The sequence below is a fragment of the Leucoraja erinacea genome, chromosome 20, assembly GCF_028641065.1.
Source record: "Leucoraja erinacea ecotype New England chromosome 20, Leri_hhj_1, whole genome shotgun sequence".
NCBI lineage: Eukaryota > Metazoa > Chordata > Chondrichthyes > Rajiformes > Rajidae > Leucoraja > Leucoraja erinaceus.
In genome coordinates, this window is record NC_073396.1 from 14,925,223 (window position 1) to 14,947,680 (window position 22,458).

Below are 22,458 nucleotides of genomic sequence, written 5' to 3' on the forward strand. Positions count from 1 at the left end.
CTTTATTTGTAACAGGCACCAAGTGTAACAACATATTCTGTAAAAGTTGCAAATTACATTTTGAAAGATATTATTGACCTCAAGGGCAGGGGAGGGAGGTCTGCCAACCTTCGGGGAAGTTCAGTTCACTCAGTTCAGTTGAAAAGAACAACACAGGAACAGTCCTTTTGCAGCTTCACCTGACAACGAAGAGCTGTTGGAATGCCAGCATCTGGTTCAGGATGATATTTACTGATTTCTTATTGCAGAAGGAAGAAAATGCACTATTATGAATGAGAGGTGGGTGGCATTAGCAAGGCCAGCAGTGACTGTCTTTGAGCCTACCCCTAATTGTCTTTGAGAATGTGGTGGGGAGATACCTTCTTGAATGCCTGCAGTCCTTCTTGAGAAGGTAGTCTTAAGGGTGATGGGGAGGGAATTTAAATCCAATGATACTGAATGACTGGCAGTATATATATATTTATTTATATATATTTATATTGGCTTGAGTTGGCCTTACCATCTGCCTGCTGCCCTTGTCCTTCTAGATAGTGTTTGAAGTGGGGACAGATAGGAAGAGGGAGGTGGTGGAGACAAAAGGTTCAGAAGACCAGGTCAGAAAGGTGAGTGCCTTGATAGAAATTGATGTTACATTATTTTATGCATTCTCGTTTCTTGACAACAACAAAAGCTGTCTTGGAAATAATAATAAACTGCGTTAATTTTTAACGAGTATGCGTTAAAAAAACCATTGTTTTTGAAAATTCTGTGGAAACAGGTAACCTCCCCACAGTAATCTGCCACCATTTTCTATTCAGAACAGTTTGTCAGTTTCACTGTGGATGGCCGTTGAAATTGATAAGTTTCATTCCTATTGACACTTGTGCAATTAATGATGCCCTACTGATCAATGTAATATTAAGCCTTTAGTCATTTTTTTTGCACTAACAATAATAAACTGCGTTAATTTTTAACGAGTATGCGTCAAAATTACTGATCACTATGGATGGAAAAATCTGTAGAAATCCTGAAGAACCGATTACTAAGAAAATGATTTAATTTATTCAGTTATCAGTGGCACTGCTTGCAATTTATGTTTTGATCTCTGTTTTTACATTTGGGTGCTTCCACACTGGACTCTCCACTTAGAGATCTGGCAATCCAGGAATTGGGAACTTGGATGCAAATGTCTCCACAGCCTCCCTCAACTGAGTGATCTTGTTTTGATAGTTCTTGTCGGTCAGCATTTTCTCCTTGAATTCTTTGAGGGGAGCTTTTGCCCCGATGTCCCTCTGGATCTCCAATGTTATCTCAATCCCTGTGGAGTCAAAAACACCACGGATTTCAGTATTCGGAACTGGCTTTGGTTCCATGTTACTGGACCGTGTAGATATTCTCAATTACACAGAGTCACAGATCATACAGCATGGATATAGCCTACCAAGTCTACACCGGACTATCGAACATCCACTTGAACCTTGCTGCATTCCCATTGGGGGAACCCAAGGAGGATACTCTGTGCACAAGATGCCAACCATGGAACGGTACGTTGCGGCACGATGGCGCAGTGGTAGAGTTACTGCCTTACAGCGCCAGAGACTCGGGTTCGATCCTGACCACGGGTGCTGTCTGAACGGAGTTTGTACGTTCTCCCCGTGACGTGCGTCTTCTGGATCTTCGGTTTCCTCCCACACTCCAAAGACGTACAGGTTTGTAGGTTAATTGGCTTTGGTAAAAATGGTAAATTGTCCCTAGTGTGTAGGATGGTGTTAGTGTACGGGGTTCACTGGTCAGCGCGGACTCAGTGGGCCAAAGGGCATATTTCCGCGCTGTATCTCTATACTAAACTAAATTAGAAGACTCCCCTTAGCAAGGACTTCAAACAAGGATCAATGTTGCTGGGATTGTTCCTGACCCCAATCCTGAGCCCCCCCCCCATCCCATCCCACCAAATCCAAATCAACTGATGGGCAACTTGACTCCAACTCCAGCTTCCCCCCAACTCCTACCGGGGGTCCACACTACCCCCATGCTTCAGCTTGGACTGACCCCGACCCTATCCCCTGGGATTGGTACATGCATTAGACAACAAGAACAGAAGCAACTCCTTTCCTGAGTTGAGCCAGTCACTGCCCAAAGAATCCCGGAAAATCTATATCATAACGGAGAATCCGTCACCCTCCAGAACATTCCAGAAAGTAGCTATTCGTGGGAGAATATGGTCGCTCTGCAGACAAACTTGGGCGTGACCTTAATGTTCCAGAATGGCCCGGTGCCGAGCAAAGGCGAGTTACCTCTGTGAATGAAAGCAGCCACTTTCTTGAAGTCGTTCTCCCGCAGGTCCCGGGAGGTGAGGGCCGGTGTCCCCAGCCGCAAGCCGCTGGGACGCAAGGCACTCTTGTCACCTGTGGGACAACAGCAGGTTAAAGCTGAGTCGCGCTCCCTCTCTCCTCACAGCCCTGCATCCATTCCATGTACCAGACCGATCATATATCTGACCCCAACTCTGCTGCGTTTATTGGTTTAGGGACAGCCAAGCACATTTTCATCCTGTTCCACAATTAAAAGAGCTCTGTTGAACTTCATCAATTGGCTTCATCACACCAGAGCCATTGCTGTATAAACATCAATCAGCCATGTCATCAGTACTTGTACACAAGCCCCAGTAACAGCTCCACATGTGCACTAGCCCATGTCCACTCAGCTGCTAACATGATACTTCAACAGCTGGCGTCTGACTTTATGAATGGGCCTACTTCTTCTGGCCAGTGGAAACTCTTCCATCTCATCGACCCCATCAACTCCTTTAATCATTTTGATCCTTTCGTCAACTCAACGAAATGGCAACTAGCAGTTCCCCTGTTCTCATCTGGATCAACTCTGGAGCCTGCTTTTGTTTCTTTACTCTTCCTCATAGCCTTGCACTCCCACCCTTCCTTTTGCCTTTGCTGTTGGGTCATGTAACCTCTCTTGCCTTCAATGTGATCCCAGGATCCCCTCCCCTGTCCTCAAACCTCTCAAATTTCTTGGAGGTCTAATAAAAGGAAGAGAGCGTTAAAATCAAGATGTGACGAGGCCAGGATTCAATGAAGGATATATCCGAAATGATCAGGGCATACTATTCAAACCCACAGGGTCCCCCTTCTCCCCTTCATCAACCTGTTAAGTCCTCGTATTCAAAACTCTCCATCGCATCAGCTCTCCCCATCTCTACATTCCCCACCACCCCAAAAATGTCAATTTCACACGCACTCAATTCTAATCCATGTAGCTGCTTATGCATTAGCTCTAGAAACCCCCCACTGAAGCGACCCTTCTCTCTGCCTTCCTTAAGACACTTGATGAAGACTAGAGCATAGTCAGACACCTTGACCATGTCCCAGTGCATGGCGCTGCTGCTGATTGCTCTCCCGCCACTTGCTTCCTGATGCTCTACCACGGTAACACAAGTAGCAGCCTACCTGGACAAGTGTTCTTGTTGCAAGCAATGGCGCACAGTTCCAGAACCTTCTCAGCTCTGCCTCCATCAGTTCCTTGTTTACGTAAATCGACCAGGATTAGGTGATTATCAGAACCGTCTGCACGAGGATGACAAAGCGGAGTGCATAATGATTTCACACAACAGTCTGGAACAGCTTCAAGCTTGCCAGTGTGTACCACAAGGATAGAGGCGCTTACGGGCTCAAGGTGAGTAACTGGAGAGAACACTTTGTGATCATGGCACCAGATACTCAGGGGAATGTGAGGATTTAGTTTACACTGGCCACTTTGAAGACCTTACCATTGAGTGGGGAAACCCTCAATCCCATGATAAAGTCTACAACTACAACTATAGCTTTGCATTTAGTCAAACACAGATTAATCCAAATCCTTTGATTAAAAACAAGATCATGGCAAATATTTTCAATTCTTGATTTACTAAAATTTCACTGGCAAGGTTATATTAACATTCTCAATTGAATGAATGTCAAAAAAAAGACTGTAGATGTTGGAAACCTGAAATTAAAAACAGAAAGTGTTGAAAACACTCAGCAAGTCAGGCAGCATCTCTGGAGAGAGAAGCAGAATATTCAACCACTCAACCCTCAAACATTACCCCTGTTTCTCTTTCTACAGATGCTGTCTGGCCTGCGGCGTGATTCCAGCAATTTCACTTTCTAATTTAAGGGCCTGTCCCACTTGGGCATTATTTACGGGTCACGACGAACGACGCGCATGGTGACGTAGGCAGTCGCGTGCGGCACCCCAGGATTTTGGGATTCACAAAATCTTCGCGTGCCACTTGTGTGACGTGCAAATGCGCCTTTTAGAATCTAGTTTACTACATGAACCCATTTGATTTCACCTTCACAATGAGCCTCTGTTTCTGGCAATCCTTGCCCCTCCTTATTTCTCCTCAGTGCACTCACCGGTAACAACCTTGTATCCCAGGTCCATCATCGCTGTCGAAAGAGCCTTGCAGTTAGACACAACCTGCTTCTGGTAGACCTTGAACTCCACAGTCATTGCCTGTTTGAGTGCCACAGCAACCCCTGGCCAGACACACATGTGGAACATTTTAGTTACAACAGCACGAAGACAAAAACCCCAATGATGCAGAATCTATCTGCAGCACAAAACACAGCAGCATCCAGCTTATAATAGCAGAGGGGAAGGGAAGCAAATGAAGAGGGAGTAAACGGGGAACAAACCGAGAGCAACGTCATGTAAACAAGCGGGCATTGAAGTACGATTAAAATCAGTAAACTACAGGAAATCTGAAATAAAACCAGAACTTGCTGAAAACACTCAGCAGCTCAGGCAGTATCTGTGGATGGAATAATAGAGTTAATATTACAGGTTACATACCCTTCGTCACACATTATGTTTCCTCTGAGTGCTTCCAGTACTTTGTGCTTAAATTTATTTCACTATCTCAGGGTATCCCAAAATAGTTGAGTCATCAGTACTTTTTAAGGCCAGTTACAGTTTGTATCCGTTGAGACGCAAACTCCAATTTGGCAATTGCTGATAATCAGCTTTGGCAATTTATGTCCCAGTTGAGGGATACCAATTTCACACAAAAGGTGGTGGGTGTATGGAACAAGCTGCCAGAGGAGGTAGTTGAGGCTGGGACTATCCCAAAGAAACGGTTAGACAGGTACATGATTACGCCAGGTTTGGAGGGATATGGACCAAAGGCAGGCAGGTGGGACTAGTGTAGCTGGGACATGTTGGCCGGTGTGGGCAAGTTGGGCCGAAGGGCCTATTGCCACACTGTATCACTCTATGACTATGGCCTGGGCATGGTGTGGATCTCTCGTGTTGTGGGTCCTGCCTATGAGAGGTCACAGTTTCACAGGGAAGAGCCAACAACTTCACAGCCAGTCTCAAGAAGGAACAGATAATTTTTTTAAATCACAAAGCCATATCAGTTTAAAACCAAGTCATGGTCACTGGCTTTATATTTGCCTAGTCGGCTATAACTTCCCTTTGTCCTGGAACCTGTCACAATCCCCCCCCCCCCCCTGTAACTCATAGACCCAAATCCAGGCTAGTGCAGATATGTCACCCAGCGAGTCTGACCTGGAACCCGAACAGAGGATTGACTGTCTTTATACCTCAGCAGCAAAGCTATATTCTCACACCAGACACCATTAATGACAAGCCACTGGGTCTTCACAGGACAAGGGGTGACACAGTGGCACAGACAGCAGTGCCGCTGGCTTGTAACACCAGAGGCTTAGATTCAACCCTGACCTTAGGTGCTGAGTTTGCAGATTTTCCTTGTGACTGTGTGGGTTTCCTTCAGGTGCTCTAATTTCCTCACATCCCAAAGACATGCAAATGGTAGGCTGACTGGCCATTGTAAATTCGCCCCCTAGTGTGTGGTTGCATGGTAACCACAACATGGCAACAGCTAAAGGGCCTGTTGCCAAGTTGTATCTCTTCTTCTCCAATAGGACACAAGTAACTTGCAAGGAATTACTGGGAATCACGACTCAAATGAAAAGGATGAATTGACGGAAATCAGTTTAAAAAGTACTGGAGAAATCAAAGGGATGAAAGCTAATACATTTGTTTGGGCTGACAATGCATTCGAGAGTAGAAAACATTGGATGCATTGGTTACCATTTTCCAGAGTTCAATGGAATATTTGGATTTATTTTAAGGGTGTAAATGATAAAATGGATAACCAATTCATTTTGTGTATTTGGGTTTTCAGAAGACTGTTAAGGAAATCCCACTAGACATTTGTGTGCAAAATAGAAGCACATGGGATGGAGGTCATATACTGCTATGGACTGAAAATTGACAATAATGGCTTCTCGAAGACTACGGGGTTCCATGGTTAACACTGCTGTGGTGGTTCGCAGGGTTGGACTTGTCTACTTTATAATAATAATAACTTTATTTGTTAAGCACCTTAAAAACAACCAAAGCTGACCAAAGTGCTGTACAGAAAAAAGAAAACAAGCAAGACATCATAAAACAGGCAGAACAACAGAACATACAACTAACATGAGGCGCATAAATTACATACGAAAATCCAAACAATAAATTAAAAAACATAAAACACGAGTACGAACAACGCAGCAAAACCAAGCAAATAAAGTTAATAAACAATTCAACACCTCACTGGTCTACAAAGGCCACGGAGAATAGATATGTCTTCAGGAGTGACTTAAAAACAGCTAGAGAAGGGGCCTGTTTAACGTGCAGAGGCAATTCATTCCACAATCTCGGAGCCGACACAGCAAAGGCACGGTCCCCTCTGAGCTTCCGCTTATACTGAACCTTGTTCACTTTCCCCATGAGATGGCGAGATTAAAGTTGACCCCAATGCTCTACTCTTTTAGAATTAATTGAACGGTTTCTGAACTTGGACCAAATTTGGAGGAAATTCTCACTCCCACCTCTCACATGGAGATTCCAGTGCACAAATGAAGCACTTTTGAGTATTTTTGAGTGTATGTCTCCTATCAACCAAAACAAAACCAATTTTGTGGCTTACCTGCGATGGCATGGTTGTGTGGTCCACCTTGCAGCCCCGGGAAGACTGCCTGGTTGATGGGACCTTCCAAGTTGTACATAACCTCCTTGCCTGTCTTTGGGTCGACTCTGCGGATTCCTGAAGAGGAAGCAAAGCAGAACCAAACAATGGCATTTAATAATCTATCTTTGAAGAGTTTTGGTGCAAAAATTAATTTATAAGTGTCACTGCCAACACTGTATTCAGTCCCCATGGCTAGCTGCCCCAAGGTAAGAAATTGATGAACCAGACTCTTGAGGTAACAAAGATTCCTACCATTGGAAACTACCATGCAAGAACCAGAAGGAAGGAGACAGGGAAAGTCATTAGGAGCTTCCAATTCTCAAAAAAATGTACCATTCTGTGGTATATATTTTTAACTCGTGTCTCTTTATGGTCTGGTTCTGATACAATATCATTTCTTCTATGTTGACCACTCTCCAATATCTCTCATCAAGATGCAAGGATATCCAGCCTCCATTAACACTCAGGGACAAAGCATCCCTGTTAATCACTACCTGTCCACCACCCGATTTATTCCACCACCAATGCACACTGACTGCTGTATTCACCATCTACAAAATGCATTATTATTTGTCCAGGTTACTCCCTAGTAGTGGCCAAACCTGCAAATGTTAGTACCAAGAAGGACTAGGGAAGGCAGGTATATGTGAACACCATTTATTGTTGGTTCTGCAAAAAATCACAAACATCCTTTCTTGGAAATATATTGCTGTTCCTTCACTGGCACTGGTTTCAATCCTGGAACTCCCTTTCCAATGCCAGGGAAGTACTTCCAGCAAGTTGGGAAGGCAGCAGTTCAGGGAGGCAGCTCCTCATCACAAAATGAGTTCTCAAGGGAGTTAGGGTTGAGCAATAAATGCAGCCTTTGCCAGTCCTGCCCACATTTCACAAATGAACAGGTAAAATGAAATATGGCTTGCTTTAAAAAAAAAAACAAGTGTCAACTTCAGAGATCCCTCTGCAAAGTTTCTAACAGGACATGAATGACAGGACAGTTTGATCTGACACTGATAACTGAGCAAGTGTCCCATTGATCAAACTCAGTGATTGCTAATTCCATGAATGTAATATGTGTAAATTACAACCTCAGGCCTGGCACGCTACTTGAGAGGTGTGTCTGGGATATTCTTCAGACAAATATTTTATCCTTTGATAGAGACAAAATGCTGGAGTAACTCAGCGGGAGAGGCAGCATCTCTGGAGAGAAGGAATGGGTGGCGTTTCGGGTCGAGACCCTTCTTCAGACTGACTCGGGGGAAAGGGAAATGAGAAATATGGTCGGTGATGTAGAGAGATATGGAACAGAATAATGGAGGATGAGCAAAAACGTAACGATTATAATGGAAACAGGCCATTGTTAGCTGTTTGCTAGGTGAGAACGAGAACTTGGTGCGACTTTGGTGGGGGGAGGGATAGAGAGAAAGGGAATGCAGGGGTTACTTGAAGTTAGAGAAATCAATATTCAAAACTCCAGCATTTTGTGTCTTTCTTCAGTTTAAACCAGCATCTGCAGTTCCTTCCTACACACACCGCAAATTTTATCCGTACCTTTTCGATAGAAGATCATGCCAGACCTGCAGCCACGGAGTGTCTTGTGTGTTGTGGTGGAGACCACATCACTGTACTCGAAGGGGGACGGAACTACCCCGGCTGCCACCAGGCCGCTGATGTGTGCCATGTCCGCCATCAGGTAGGCACTGTTCTCATCCGCAATCTGCCGCATCCTGGCATAATCCAGATTCCGGGAATAGCAACTAACACCTGGGAACACCAACAGAGCAGATCAGCCCACTGAGTAAATGCAAAATCAGAACAAAAACTGCAGATGTTGGAAATCTTAAACAAAGAACAAAAAAAATGCAGGAAACATTCAGCAGGTTCGGCAGCATCTGTGGAGAGAAACAGAGTTGATTTTTCAGGTCCCAGACAGATCTCTTCTGTCAGGAAGAGATATCCCCTACCTCTGTGCCCTGTACCAACTTCAGAGGTACCTCTGTAAAGTCACTCATTCTCTTTGCCTCAAAGCTTATCTGGCTTGAGGTCTATTTTATACTTTAGAAAGGAGACGCGGAAGAATTTATTTAGACAGAGGGTGGTGAATCTGTTGTATTCATTGCCTCAGGCGGCTGTGGAGGCCAAGTCATTGGATATTTTTATGGGCGGAGATGAATAAATTCTTGGTTGGCATGGTATCAAACATTATGGGGAAGTGGCAGGAGAATGGGGTTGTGGGAAAGAAAGATAAGCCATGATTGAATGGCAGAGTGGACTTGATGGGTCAAATGGTCTACTTCTGATCCTAGGAAGTTAAGTGAGAGCCTTCTTTGGATTCACAACTGTTTTAAGCCCCCTCTGCCTCTATGGTCTAAAACTCCTTATCCCTAGTTTCTTCATTGTAGGGTCACAGAGAGATATAGCATGGAAACAGACCCTTCAGCCCAGCACGTCTTCACCGACCACCAACCACCCAGTTTCACTAATCTCAGATTTTTCTACTCTCCACATTCTTATCAACTACTCCCATCCCGTCAAATCCACAACTCACGTACACACTCGTGCCAATGTACAGTGGCAACTAACCTAGTAACCTGGACGTCTTTAGGATGATAAAGTATACCAGTGCACTCAAACTCCACACAGACACCAACTGAGGTCAGGATTGAACCTGGATCTCTGGCATTGTGAGACAGCTACTCTACAAGCTGTGCCACTGTGTCTCCCATGCATTCGAACCCAAGTGCAAAGGTGGGTTTGAAACTCTGGGTGAAACACGGCTCCTTCGACAGCTGCTGGCCTTCACTTTCAGCACGCTTTAAGCTGGGAACCGTCAGTAAGGACGCGGTCCGACAACATTTTTCTTAGAGCCCCCTTCCCCCCCCTCCCCAGAGCCAAACTGGCTGTGGATGCTACAGACCTGGACCAAAGAGGACTGTTACCTGCAATGATGAGTTTCGGGTGGAAGAGACAGGCGTTTTCTGCTAGTCGGTCATAGTCAATGTAGCCGGTCTCAGGGTTTACCTAGAGAAAATGAACAACCTGTTACCCATGTGTGACAACACTTGAATCGATTCATCTCAGGGAAAAGGGAAAGGGTATTTTCATTTAGACAGCATGTAGCAGGACCCAAAAGACTTCACAGGCAACCCAGAACAGATGACTTGTCGTCTCTGTTGTAATGTACAAAATGGCAGTTATCTTACTGGTCTAACAAGGTTGCATTCTCATCCCCATACCATACTCCATATTTACTCGTGATTGTGCAGCCAGAATCTACTGCAACTCCATCTACATGTTTGCAGATGACACTGCTGTAGAGGGCTGCATCGCAAACAATTACAAGATGGAGAACAGGAAGGAGATAGAGCGCTTGGTCGCATGGTGTCTGGACAACAGCCTCTCCCTCAATGTCAGCAAAGCGAAGGAGCTGGTGATCAACTTCAGGAAGTGGGGTGGAGTGCACAACCCCAGTCTGTATCAATGGTACTGATGCGGAGATAGTCGAGAACTTCAATTTCGAAGGTGTAAATATTGTCAACAATTGGCCTGGTCCAACCACACTTATGCTATGGCCATAAAACACACCAATGCCTCTACTTCCTCAGAAGGCGAAGGAAATTCATCAGATCTCCAATTACTCTTACTAATTTCATTAGATAGAAAGCATTCTATTGTTTGGCAACCGCAACCGAACCTAAACTTCAAGAAATTGCAGAGTTTTGAACACAGAGTTTATTCCAAGTTCCTCCTTCCTTTCTGCCCTTCTGCAAGATGTCTTTCAAGTTCAAAACAAAATGCAGAGGTGTTGACTACCAATTCAGTGATGAGAGACCTTTCCGAAGGTTCTTACCTTGTATGGCATGGACTCGAAAAAGATGGAGGTGGCAGAGATTTTCTTCTTCTCTGTCATGAAGCCATGTGTCAGATGTCCACCATCAGGAAGGTCCAATCCCATGATCCTCCCATGTGGCTCTACCAGAGCTGTGTACACGGCAAAGTTTGCTGGTGAGCCTAGAGGGGGCGGAGAAAGACACTGATTAAGACACACCATTACAAATGTCCAATTACATTACAAAACAATCGGGAGATTGTCCTGAAGTCTGGGCAGCCCTTCCAAAGCACTGCCTGCACCGGAGAAATTCCACCACCAGCCACAGGTATGCAGCTGTCTGTCCACCTCTAAGCAGATGTGAGCAGTCCACCTGTAGGGGGGCAAAGCCCAATTGCCATATAGAGCAATACTGGGGCCAATGAAGGAAGGAGCTACAGGGAGAAGGCAGGAGAGTGGGGTTGAGAGAGAAAAAAGATCAAATGATGGAGCAGACTCGATGGGCCGAACGGCCTAATTCTGCTCCTACGTATTATGATCCTGTACTCGGGGTTTGAAAAGTCTGTATAACCTTGGGATTCGTTAGAGGAAGAAAAGATGGAACAGAAATTGAGGTGCAGACACAAGGTCAGCTGAATACGGAACAAAAAACAAACTATTGGAAGAACTAAGAGGTCAAGCGGCAGTTGTGGAAACAAACGTGTTGGGTCAAGCCCCTGCGTCAGGGCTGAGGATGTAGAGGAACGATAGCTTGTCCGATCAAAGTGGGAAAGAGGTGGTGGATGACAGGTGCAATGTTACCTGAATATGGCTGGACATTAACCCCCCATTTCTCTGGATCGAGGGAATACAGATCCAATGCTCGTTTCTGGCACAGTCGCTCCATCTCATCCACAAACTCTGTGCCGCCATAATATCTAGAGAGACAAGACATGTTGCATTAGAAGCAGCTGGGTAACCAACAAATAAAGAAGGGTCTCGGCCCAAAACGTCACCCATTCCTTCTCTCCATAGATGCTGCCTGTCCCGCTGAGTTACTCCAGCATTTTGTGTCTATCTTCGACTTAAACCAGCATCTGCAGTTCTTTCCTACACAACCAACAAATAAGTCAAGTCTTCTTCAGGGCGAGACCAATTGCAAATTGGAGGAACAACACCTCATATTTTGCTTGGGCAGCTTACAACCCAGTGGTATGAATATTTCCCCTAACTCTCAGTCTGAAGAAGGGTCTTGACCCAAATAGTCACATATTCCTTTTCTCCAGAGATACTATCTCACCCGCTGAGTTACTCCAGATTTTTGTGTCTATCGTAAGATAAATAGGTGCAGGAGGCCATTCAACCCTTCGAGCCAGCACCGCCATTCAATGTGATCATGGCTGATCATCCACAATCAGTGTCCCATGCCTGCCTTCTCCCCATATCCCTTGATTCCGCTAACCCTAAGAGCTCCTAACTCTCTTTTGAATTCATCCAGTGAATCGGCTGCCACTGCCTTCTGAGGCAGAGAATTTCACAAATTCACAACTCTGGGTGAAAAAGTTTTTTCTCATCTCAGTTCTAAATTACTGGGTGGCGCCAACAGCAGTGGCCGCCTCGCCAACAGTCTGTCTGTCCTTTCTTCTTTTGGTCATTTTTAGTATGTGTTAAAAAGTATGTTTTAGTGTTCCTTGGTTTGTTTTATGTGGGGGGTGGGGGGAATTTTTTTTTCCAATCTCTTACTTCGATGGAGATACAATTTTTTTCCATATCGTATCTCCGTCCCCACTGCGGCCTAACATGGAGACCGACCCGGCGCTCCAAGCCGTAGGGGTCTGCGGGCCTTTAACATTGTGGAGCTTGCGATCGCTTTACCAGGGATCGAAGCTCCAATCGCCGAGAGTTTCAATGCGGGAGTTTCGATCACCCCAAAGGGGGCTTTGATTGTCAGCTGTGGGGGCTTTGATCGCCTCGATTGCGAATGGTTTCACCGCCCCGACCGCAGAAGAACAAGAGGAAGAAGATTGAACTTTATTGCCTTCCATCACAGTGAGGAATGTAATGGCCACTGTGATGGATGTTTATGCTAACTTTTATGTGGTTGTGTGTCTTGTTGCTTTTCACTTGGTATGGTTGTATGGTAGCTCAAATTTCACTGTACCCTAATTGGTACATGTGACAATAAACTGACCTAGAAACCTTAAATGGCCTACCCCTTATTCTTAAACTGTGGCCCCTGGTTCTGGACTCCCCCAACATCAAGAACATGTTTCCTGCATCTAGCGTGTACAATCCCGTAATCATTTTATATGTTTCTATCAGATCCTCTCTCATCCTTCTAAATTCCAGTGAATACAAGCCCAGTCGTTCCATTCTTTCATCATATGACAGTCCTGCCATCCCAGGAATTAACCTTGAGAAGCTACTCTGCACTCCAATAGCAAGAATGTCCTTCCTCAAATTAAGAGACCAAAACTGCACACAATACTCCAGGTGTGGTCTCACTAGCGCCCTGTACAACTGCAGGAGGACCTCTTTGCTCCAATCTCAAATTCTCTTGTTATGAAGGTCAACATGCCATTAGCTTTCTTCACTGCCTGCTGTACCTTCATGCTTACTTTCAGTGAAAGATGTACAAGGTTTCACCCAGGTTTCATTGCACTTCCCCTTTCCTAATCTTATGTTTATTGTAATATGCAGAAGTGTGGTAAGGGGTTGATACTTTGGAAGTTTTCACCTCGGTCTACTGCAAGCCTTTTCATATGCCTGTAGTCCTGGGCATGCATCTTCAAGGGTTTTTTTAGGTGCTCGTGTCAGTTCCAGCATTCCCTTCTGCCATATTCAATGAAGCAGAGTTATCTCCATGGCTTCTTGCTAACAGTGGAGCCGGGATAAGCTGGGTTACGAGGATACAGATGGCGGTGAACATTTCTGCTACTGCACCTACTTCACCGCATGGTTTTGTGCCAGCAGAAATGTTTCAGAGCTTTTGCCGTTTAGAACGACTGTAGTGCCACACCACACAATTAGAGGGAGTCCTTGGTGTGAAGACGAAACCTTGTCTCCACAAGTACTGCGCGATGTTTACTCCACAAACGCTCTCATGCAAAGAGTCATCTGACACAGGTAAAGTAATAAAGTAATTAGGAAGGAGTAAGATAAACGGCTCTCAGAGACACTGAGCTGCTGTCGCAGCTCTGCTGAACGGGCAGATCACTGAGAGTGGTGCTGTCGCTGCCTTTGACCCGAATTTAAGTAGTTGTACAGTAAGGGGATCAGAGGGTATGGAGAGGAGGCAGGTCGTTGATAAGCCATGACCATAGGGGGCAGGCTCGAATGGTGTCCATGGCCTATTGTCGATATTTTCACTATAACCAAGACCAAGTAAGGGATTACCCATGATAAGAGAATATCATTATACAAGTAATAGAAACAAAGAACTGCGGATGCTGGTTACACAAAAAGACACAAAGTGCTGGAGTAATTCAGCAGGCCAGACAGCATCTCTGGAGAACATGGATAGATGATGTTTTGGGTCGGGATCCTTCTTCAAAACTATATGCAGGAATGAATGTTCCTTCATATCTGTATCATTGCTGCTGTGCAGGACCTTTCACAGGTGCGGACACACCTAAGAGTGCACACCATTGCAGCCTGTTCTTCACGTCCGCCAGCTCAGACCATGGGATTTTGCCAAGTGCAGGCATGGTTTAATGGTGAGCTCTGCACACAGTGACACACTCAGTAAGAGTAGTCCAGCCCGGTCAAGGTTGCCCTAGAGCCCCAAGTTGGCTCACGAGTTCAACTTCAGGAGACAGACCTTGGACTAAGGCGAGGAAGAACACAGCTTACACCTGTGATTACAAACGGTTCACTTGTGGTGTTGGGAATTCATGAAGGATCCATGAGCATTCGTTGAACAATGAGTCAATTATGCTGGATTGGAGAACTTCAGTTCCGGGGAGATTGGATAGGCTTGCCTTATTTTCCCTGGGACAAGGGAGGTTGAGGCCTGACCTGACAAGAGATACAAGAGACACAAAGTTCCCCCGTTCATTGTTTATATTCTAACACTTGGGAGATGCACAACTTTAAAGACACTTTATACATAAATAAATATCCATATTATACAGTAAAACTCTGATAAACTGGCACCCTTGGGACTGTGACGATGCCAGGCCATTGGATGTTAATGCCCAAACACACTTCTATTTCAGTTTTTTCCACATGATACACAGTGGTATCACAAATGTTTCATAAACACTGTGGAACACACCAGCATTCCAGATCCATTCTCCACTCCTGAACCCAACCCTGTTCCTCATTCCTGGAATGCACAGCTCATAAATCTACTCATGAATGAGCCAGCTCAAGAAGACCAGGATTCCAAACCATCAGGTGATCGGAATTTATCATGCTGTACTTATGGACATATGGGAGAGTTGACGGTTTTCATCTTAACTTTTATTCTGCAGCCTCTTTTCCCATCTTTAACTCATTTTCATGCAGTAATGTTTGAGGACAATATTGTCTACTGTCTCGACCCAAAAGGTCACTAATTCTTTCTCTCCATAGATGCTGCCTCATCTGCTGAGTTACTCCAGCATTTTGTGTCTACCTTTGATTTACCAGCACCTGCAGTTCTTTCTTAAACATTGTCTATTGTCTATGACAACTGTTCCGCCCTTTCTCTTACATTCCTCCTCCCTTCCCCTCATTCCTCCATCCTTTCTCCCTTCCCCCTTCCCAACTTCCCTGTCTCTTCCACCCCCCTTTCACCCATTCATCTCAACCATTTCCCTGCTCACCCTCACCCCCACCAATTGCCTGCTGAACCCATACCTCTGGCCAGGGTAACCTTCTGAATATTTGTTATTCAAGCAAGAGCCCAGAGCCTCCAGCACTGCTCGGCTCGCAAAGTTTTCCGAGGCGATGAGTTCCAACCCCAGCCTCTGGCGACTCTTCTCCTTCTTAATAATCTCGTACACCTGGCGGAGAGCAGAACAACAAGCCGCGTGAATGCCCTTTTTTTAGCAAAGATCCAAAGGTCAAGAACCATTCCCACAGAGCAATAACAAGCCCATCTAGTCCACGATGATGTTCCTGCCGTGTTGCTTATGTTTCTCAGAGACGCTTCCCACGAATCAACATGTCTTTTCTCCCTCATGTTTTGTTTAGTTTAGTTTAGTTATACAGCACGGAAACAGGCCCTCTGGCCCACCGACTCCATGCCGACCAGTGATCACTGCACACTAAAACTATCCTCCACACACTAGGAACAATTTATAATTTACCAGCCCAATGAATCTACAAACCTGTACGTTTGTCCTTATCTATGACCTGCATCTGAACTACTATATTTGATGGTGAGTTACATATTTCCACAACTCTGGATAATAACCATATAACCAATTACAGCACGGAAACAGGCCATCTCGGCCCTACAAGTCCGTCCCGAACAACTTTTTTTCCCTTAGTCCCACCTGCCTGCACTCATACCCTAACCCTCCATTCCCTTCTCATCCATATGCCTATCCAATTTATTTTTAAATGATACCAACGAACCTGCCTCCACCACTTCCACTGGACGCTCATTCCACACCGCTACCACTCTCTGAGTAAAGAAGTTCCCCCTCATATTACCCTAAACTTCTGTCCCTTAATTCTGAAGTCATGTCCTCTTGTTTGAATCTTCCCTATTCTCAAAGGGAAAAGCTTGTCCACATCAACTCTGTCTATCCCTCTCATCATTTTAAAGACCTCTATCAAATCCCCCCTTAACCTTCTGCACTCCAGAGAATAAAGACCTAACTTATTCAACCTTTCTCTGTAACTTAGTTGTTGAAACCCAGGCAACATTCTAGTAAATCGCCTCTGTACTCTCTCTATTTTGTTGACATCCTTCCTATAATTGGGCGACCAAAATTGTACACCATACTCCAGATTTGGTCTCACCAATGCCTTGTACAATTTTAACATTACATCCCAGCTTCTATACTCACATCCCAGCTTCTATACTCTATACTTCTATAATGTGGTTCTCAATTAATATTATTTTTAATGCTCAACCTTATATTTATAGCAACACATATTTATGTATCAGATTTCACCAATTTAGACCTTTTTGTCTTCCCCGTGTAAGAAAACAGCCTACAACCTTGGAGATAACCTTGGTCATCTCCATACTTGACCCATCTGCTAATCAACCCCACCTTGCCTTGATCCACTTGCCAGCTTTTGTCCCACTCCTTCCCCTTATTTTTCCACCAGCTACCTCCCCTCTACTCCATCAGTCTAAAGAACGGTCCTAAACCAGTCTGAAGAAGGGTCCATTTCCATCCACCAATGCTGCCTGACCCGCCGAGTTCCTACAGCATTTTTATTTTTTTGCTTATATTTATCGTCCTCCAGTTTTGGACTTACTCACAGCTGCATTGACCCAGTTCAATCCTGACCTCCGGGGCAACCTGTATGGAATTTGCACCTTCCCTTGGATTTCCCCCAATCCCAAAGGCATTACAGTACGTTATCTGACTATTACAAATTGCTTCTGGTGAAGATGACTGGTAAAATAATCAGGGGAAAATTTCATGGGCATGCGAGAGAGAATAGTTTGCAGGGAACAAGTCAGGGAATAAGTCTAAAGGGATTGCTCTGAGATCTGGTATGAACTTGATTGTTTGAATGACCTGCCATGCTTCTGGTAAATTTGAAAATATAATCTTCAAGACCTCATTAAGCAATCCCTGTCTAAAAAAACCACAGATAACAGTTTTTTGTGGTATTAATACCCCAGTTCTAACATCCAAATCTTCAGATTATGTCCAAATATAAACTGCTGGAGGGATTTGGCAGCTCAGGTAGTATTTGCGGAGGGAAATGAGCAGATGACGTTCTGCGTCAGGAACCTTCTTCAAGCAAATTGCTGGAGGGATTCAGCAAGTGAGGCAGCATTGGAACCCATCTTCAATCATTTCCATCCACAGATGCTGCTTGACCCACTGAGTTCCTCCAGCATTCTGGTGTTTTTTGCTCAAGATTCCACTATCGGCACACTTCTGTCGTCAGATCAGAATGTTTGGATTCCTCTACAACAGTGGGACACATGTTCAAAAATAAATCATGTCCTTGGAAATAAATATTTTAGTCAACAAAGTTTTGCTTTAGTTACCTCTGGGTCGTTGGTGCAAAGAGGTTCCACCATCTGTGCATTGTGGGATTCCCAGATATCCACACACTCATCAACCGCAATGTCTGCCATGGTCAAATGCCCTGTTCTCCTCGGAATTTCCGTGAAACTAAATATAAAAACATCACAAAATGAACACGGTTGGAGTCTACTTTGTTACAGGGCACCCACAGAAATGTTTAATCCCACTGTAACCAGTATTTGAACAATCCTTGGTAATCATTCACAGGGCAGTTTGCACTTTGGTATTGCAATCCTTGGGCACAAACCAGATGAAAACCCTTTCCATCATAAATATCTCTGGAACACCTCCCCAAATCCTCAGGTTTAAAAGCACGTGACCATTTGGCACATTCATCATAGGGGCCCTGCTCCAGAGAAGCTTAGAGTCATAGTCATAGAGTGTGGAAACAGGCTCTTCGGCCCAGCTTGCCCACACCTACCAATATGTCTCATCTGCATTGGTCCCACTTGCTTGTGTTTGCCCCCTATCCCTCTAAACCTGTCCTATCCATGTACCTGTCTAATTACTTCTTAAACATTGCGATAGTCCCTGCCTCAGCTACCCCCTCCAGCAGCTCTTTCTATACACCCACCACACATTTCGTGTAAACGTTACCTCTCAGATTCCTTTAAAATCTGTCCATCTTCACCTTAAACCTATGCCCTCAGGTTCTCGATTCCCCCACTCTGGGCAAGAGACGCTGCGTGTCCACCCAATCTATTCACCTCAAAGCTATGCCCTCTAGTATTTGATTTTTCGATCCTGGGAATAAGATTCTGACTATATACGCCTCCCATAATTTTATATATTTCTATCAGTTACTCCCTGTTAGCTCTGGCCCTTCAGAGAAAACAATCCAACCTCTCCTTACAGCCAATACCCCCTAATCCTGGTAAACATCCTCTACACCCTTTCCAAAGCCTGCACACCTCCTTCTTGTAATGGACGACAAGAACTGCACAATGTTCTAAATGTAGTCAAACCAGTCTTATATAGCATGTCATATGCCTAAGGTAATGCTTCTGAGAGCTGCTTTTAAACTGGTATACTGTACATATGACTTCAAATCCCAAATAATTCATCCTCAAGCCTCTTTGGCTTTATCCTCTGATTGATACCTACCTCTCTAAGGTGACATTTGCTCAAACATCTCTCTCTGTGCCATGGTGTTACATTTTTGTTTGATAATTCTTCCATATACCATTTTAATTGTTTCACAGTATTAAAGATGCTACATTCATGCAAGATGTTATGCAGACACAAGATTTCATTGGACAGCAGTTGAGGTTGAAACCAGCATAAAAGAAGCATTTTTCCACCAGTACAGATACAGCAATGGAATCAATGAGTTAAGCCCAAGACACAACTATAGGAGGGCCATCAGACATATATTCAGAGCAAAAGTCCTGTCAGCAGATACAATGTTAATCAGAGAAGATCAACAGTGCACAGATCACATATCAACTGGCACTCCTTTTGTTTGTGAAAGTTGAGTCTTCCCCAAGGACAGGATTGCACAAGGAATGGGTAAATTATTTTACCTTGTTACTGATAATACAACAGTGCTTTTTACCCTCACATGCAATGTACTTTTCACCCTATGATAACCTGTCCTTAAATAGCAATTGCTACCCGATAAGGTGACCTTGCAAGCGTTTCAGGAGACCAGTCAAGCAAAGGAAAAATGTGAGCCACAAAACAAATATTTGGAAGGACAACCAAGAACTTGTTAGCTGTTTTCTCATTTGTTACACAAGTTTTTTTTCTCGATGTGATTTGCACTAATATCTTGTTTCTTTTAAACTGTCTTTTTCCTTTCACGGTCTTGGTGAATTAGTTCTATCATTTATGTTTTTGAGTGTTGCATGAGTCTACATGCCTGTAATGCTGCTGCAAGCAACATTTGTATTTGCCACTCAACCTCATCATGCTTGTTTAGTTCATAAGTGATCGGAGCAGAATTAGGCCATTCGGCCCATCAAGTCTACTCTGCCATTCAATCATGGCTGACCTATCTCTCCCTCCTGCCATCACTCCTGACCCCCACATATTAATCAAGAATATATCTCTGCCGTAAAAAAATATCCATTGACCACCTCCACAGCCTTGAACGTCAATGAATGCCACCAAATCACCAACCTCTGACTAGATTTTAGTTTAGGTTATTGTCAAATAAACCAAGGTACAACGTTTTATTGCTTGCTAACCAGTCAGCGGAAAGACAATAAAATATATGGCTGCTACAATGGCAGTAAACAGGACTTGACTGGTTACCCCCAGTAACCAAGTCAAATACCTAATCTTCGTTGGTGATCTATACAAATGGTGGATTTATGGCATATTCTCAAAATGCGTTTTCAAATGCTTCAAACGATACCGTGACTACTAAGGACAGAAAATGCTCGAGTAACTCAGCAGGTTAGGCAGCATCTCCGGAGAATATGGATCCTCAAGCAGCATATTTGGAGAACATTCAGACCTGAAACGTCACCTATCCATGTTATCCAGAGATGCTGTCTGACCTGCTGAGTTACTCCAGCACATTGCGTCCTTTTGTGTCTTAACTACCATCTGCAGTTCTTCGTTTCGCCGCAAGCATTAAGGTTCCGCTAATCAGCAAACGGATTCTATCTCTAATAGAATCTGGATTTTCAGGTTTGTCGCCGCTCCCAGAACAGGAGAACACCTGCTTTGGACCAAAGATCCGAGATCTTTGTTTTGGACTGTGTCTTGCAAGCTGTAGTGGAAGCGTACGGCACATTGCGTTGGAGCTCGTTATCCAGATTTTGGGTCTTCAACTATCCAAAAGTTTCGGAAACACGATACAGCCCCAAGTCCCAGTAAATTATTCAGCACGGCCTTTAATAATAAACGCCAAACTCAGCTTCCCCGCCCTGCCTACCATTTGCAACTAACTGGTTTAAGGTCAGCTTGGATCCTAGCCTGCAAGAGAATATCTAGATCGATTCCAAATGCTAGAATGACTCCGCGGGACGGGCAGCATCTATGGATATAAGGGATGGGTGAAATCACCCACTCATTTTCTCCAGAGATACTGCCCGTCCCGCTGAGTTTACTCCAGCATTTTGTGTCTTTCTTCAGTTTAAACCCAAAGATAGACCCAAAGATCTCCCTTGAAGATAGACACAAAAACCTGGAGTAACTCAACCGGCCAGGCAGCATCTGTGGATAAAATGAATGGGTGACGCTTGGGGTCGAGACCCTTCTGTCTCACTTCACCCATTCCTTCTCTCCAGAGATACACGCTGAGTTACTCCAGCATGTTTGCATCTATCTTCGTTTTAAACCAGCATCTGCAGTTCCTTCCTACACAGAATATCTAGAGAGGCAGGGTCATGCAAGGGACTTGGCCTGCAGCCCCGGGGGCTTCTCCTCCTTCTCCCTGCCCAACTTAGAAACAGTTAATACAATGCAATGCAATGACGGTCGGTGCAGATTTACTTTCCTCTCCTCCCAGCAAAAACGTTATGGGCACGGAGTTGGGCTGCAACTGCAGACCGTTTGTGCAGGAGGGAACCGCTCTCCGCCGCCAACTTACCCGCGTCCGCCGAGCCCTGGAGCGGTAGCTGGCGCGCTCCGGCCAATCACGGCGCCGCTGCCGTCTGCCCAATGGTAGGAGGGAGATCCTCCCACCGCGCAGCCAATCGCAGTACGGGTTCCGCTTCCGCGTACCAATCAGCGAAGGGCAGGGCGGGTTCCTGGGGCACTGCAGCCAATCACGAGTCAGCCTCGGAAGGAACGTGCAACTTTCCAGAAGAATTTAGTTCAACAAAGAAACTGACAAGTTACTAAAGAACTTTTTGTGTCTATCATCGGTTTAAACCAGTATCTGCAGTCCCTTCTTACACAAGTCATAGACAATAGACAACAGGTGCAGGAGTAGGCCATTCGGCCCTTCGAGCCAACACGGCCATTCAATGCGATCATGGCTGATCATCCCCAATCAGTACCCCGTTCCTGCCTTCTACCCGTATCCCCTGACTCTTTAAGAGCCCTATCTAGCTCTCTGGTGACACCATGGCGCCACCAAAGAACTACAGAGCGCATGGTGACCAGCTCTTCTGATTCAGTGCTGTTAATTGAGGGGTAACCTCTGTGCCGTTTAAAGAAAACGTAACAAGGGATCCCTTCATCCTGAAAGAGCAGACAGGTCCACTTTGGAAAGATACAAGTAGCTTGTTTCAACAGTTTAGCGCATATCATCAAATTGGGCAGAGATAGACAAGTTCTTAGCAAAAGATTCATAGCAAAAGGGTTTGAGTATAGGAGCAGGATGGTTCTACTGCAGTTGTACAGGGACTTGGTGAGACCACACTTGGAGTATTGCGTAGAGTTTTGGTCTCCAAATCTGAGGAAAGACATTCTTGCCATAGAGGGAGTACAGAGAAGGTTCACCAGGCTGATTCCTGGGATGTCAGGACTTT

At 44.8% G+C, this 22,458-nt stretch overlaps 1 protein-coding gene across 2 annotated transcripts; it reads right to left on the reverse strand.

Annotated features, from left to right (window-relative positions):
• Positions 1-759: 759 nt before the first annotated feature.
• shmt1 (serine hydroxymethyltransferase 1 (soluble)) lies at positions 760-21,655 on the reverse strand. Of its 2 annotated transcripts, none has more exons than XM_055651328.1 (12): positions 21,573-21,655; positions 17,992-18,118; positions 15,663-15,808; positions 11,643-11,758; positions 10,863-11,023; positions 9,952-10,033; positions 8,564-8,776; positions 6,974-7,090; positions 4,389-4,511; positions 3,441-3,557; positions 2,274-2,384; positions 760-1,297 (listed from the first exon to the last, which is right to left on the reverse strand). In XM_055651328.1, the coding sequence occupies exons 2-12, from the start codon at positions 18,079-18,081 to the stop codon at positions 1,125-1,127; spliced, it is 1,449 nt and encodes a 482-aa protein (XP_055507303.1). In that variant the 5' UTR covers positions 18,082-18,118; positions 21,573-21,655; the 3' UTR covers positions 760-1,124. The 2 variants fall into 2 exon arrangements, with proteins under 2 accessions (XP_055507303.1, XP_055507304.1); XM_055651329.1 differs by having other exon boundaries at positions 21,476-21,618.
• Between the last annotated feature and the right edge of the window lie 803 nt (positions 21,656-22,458).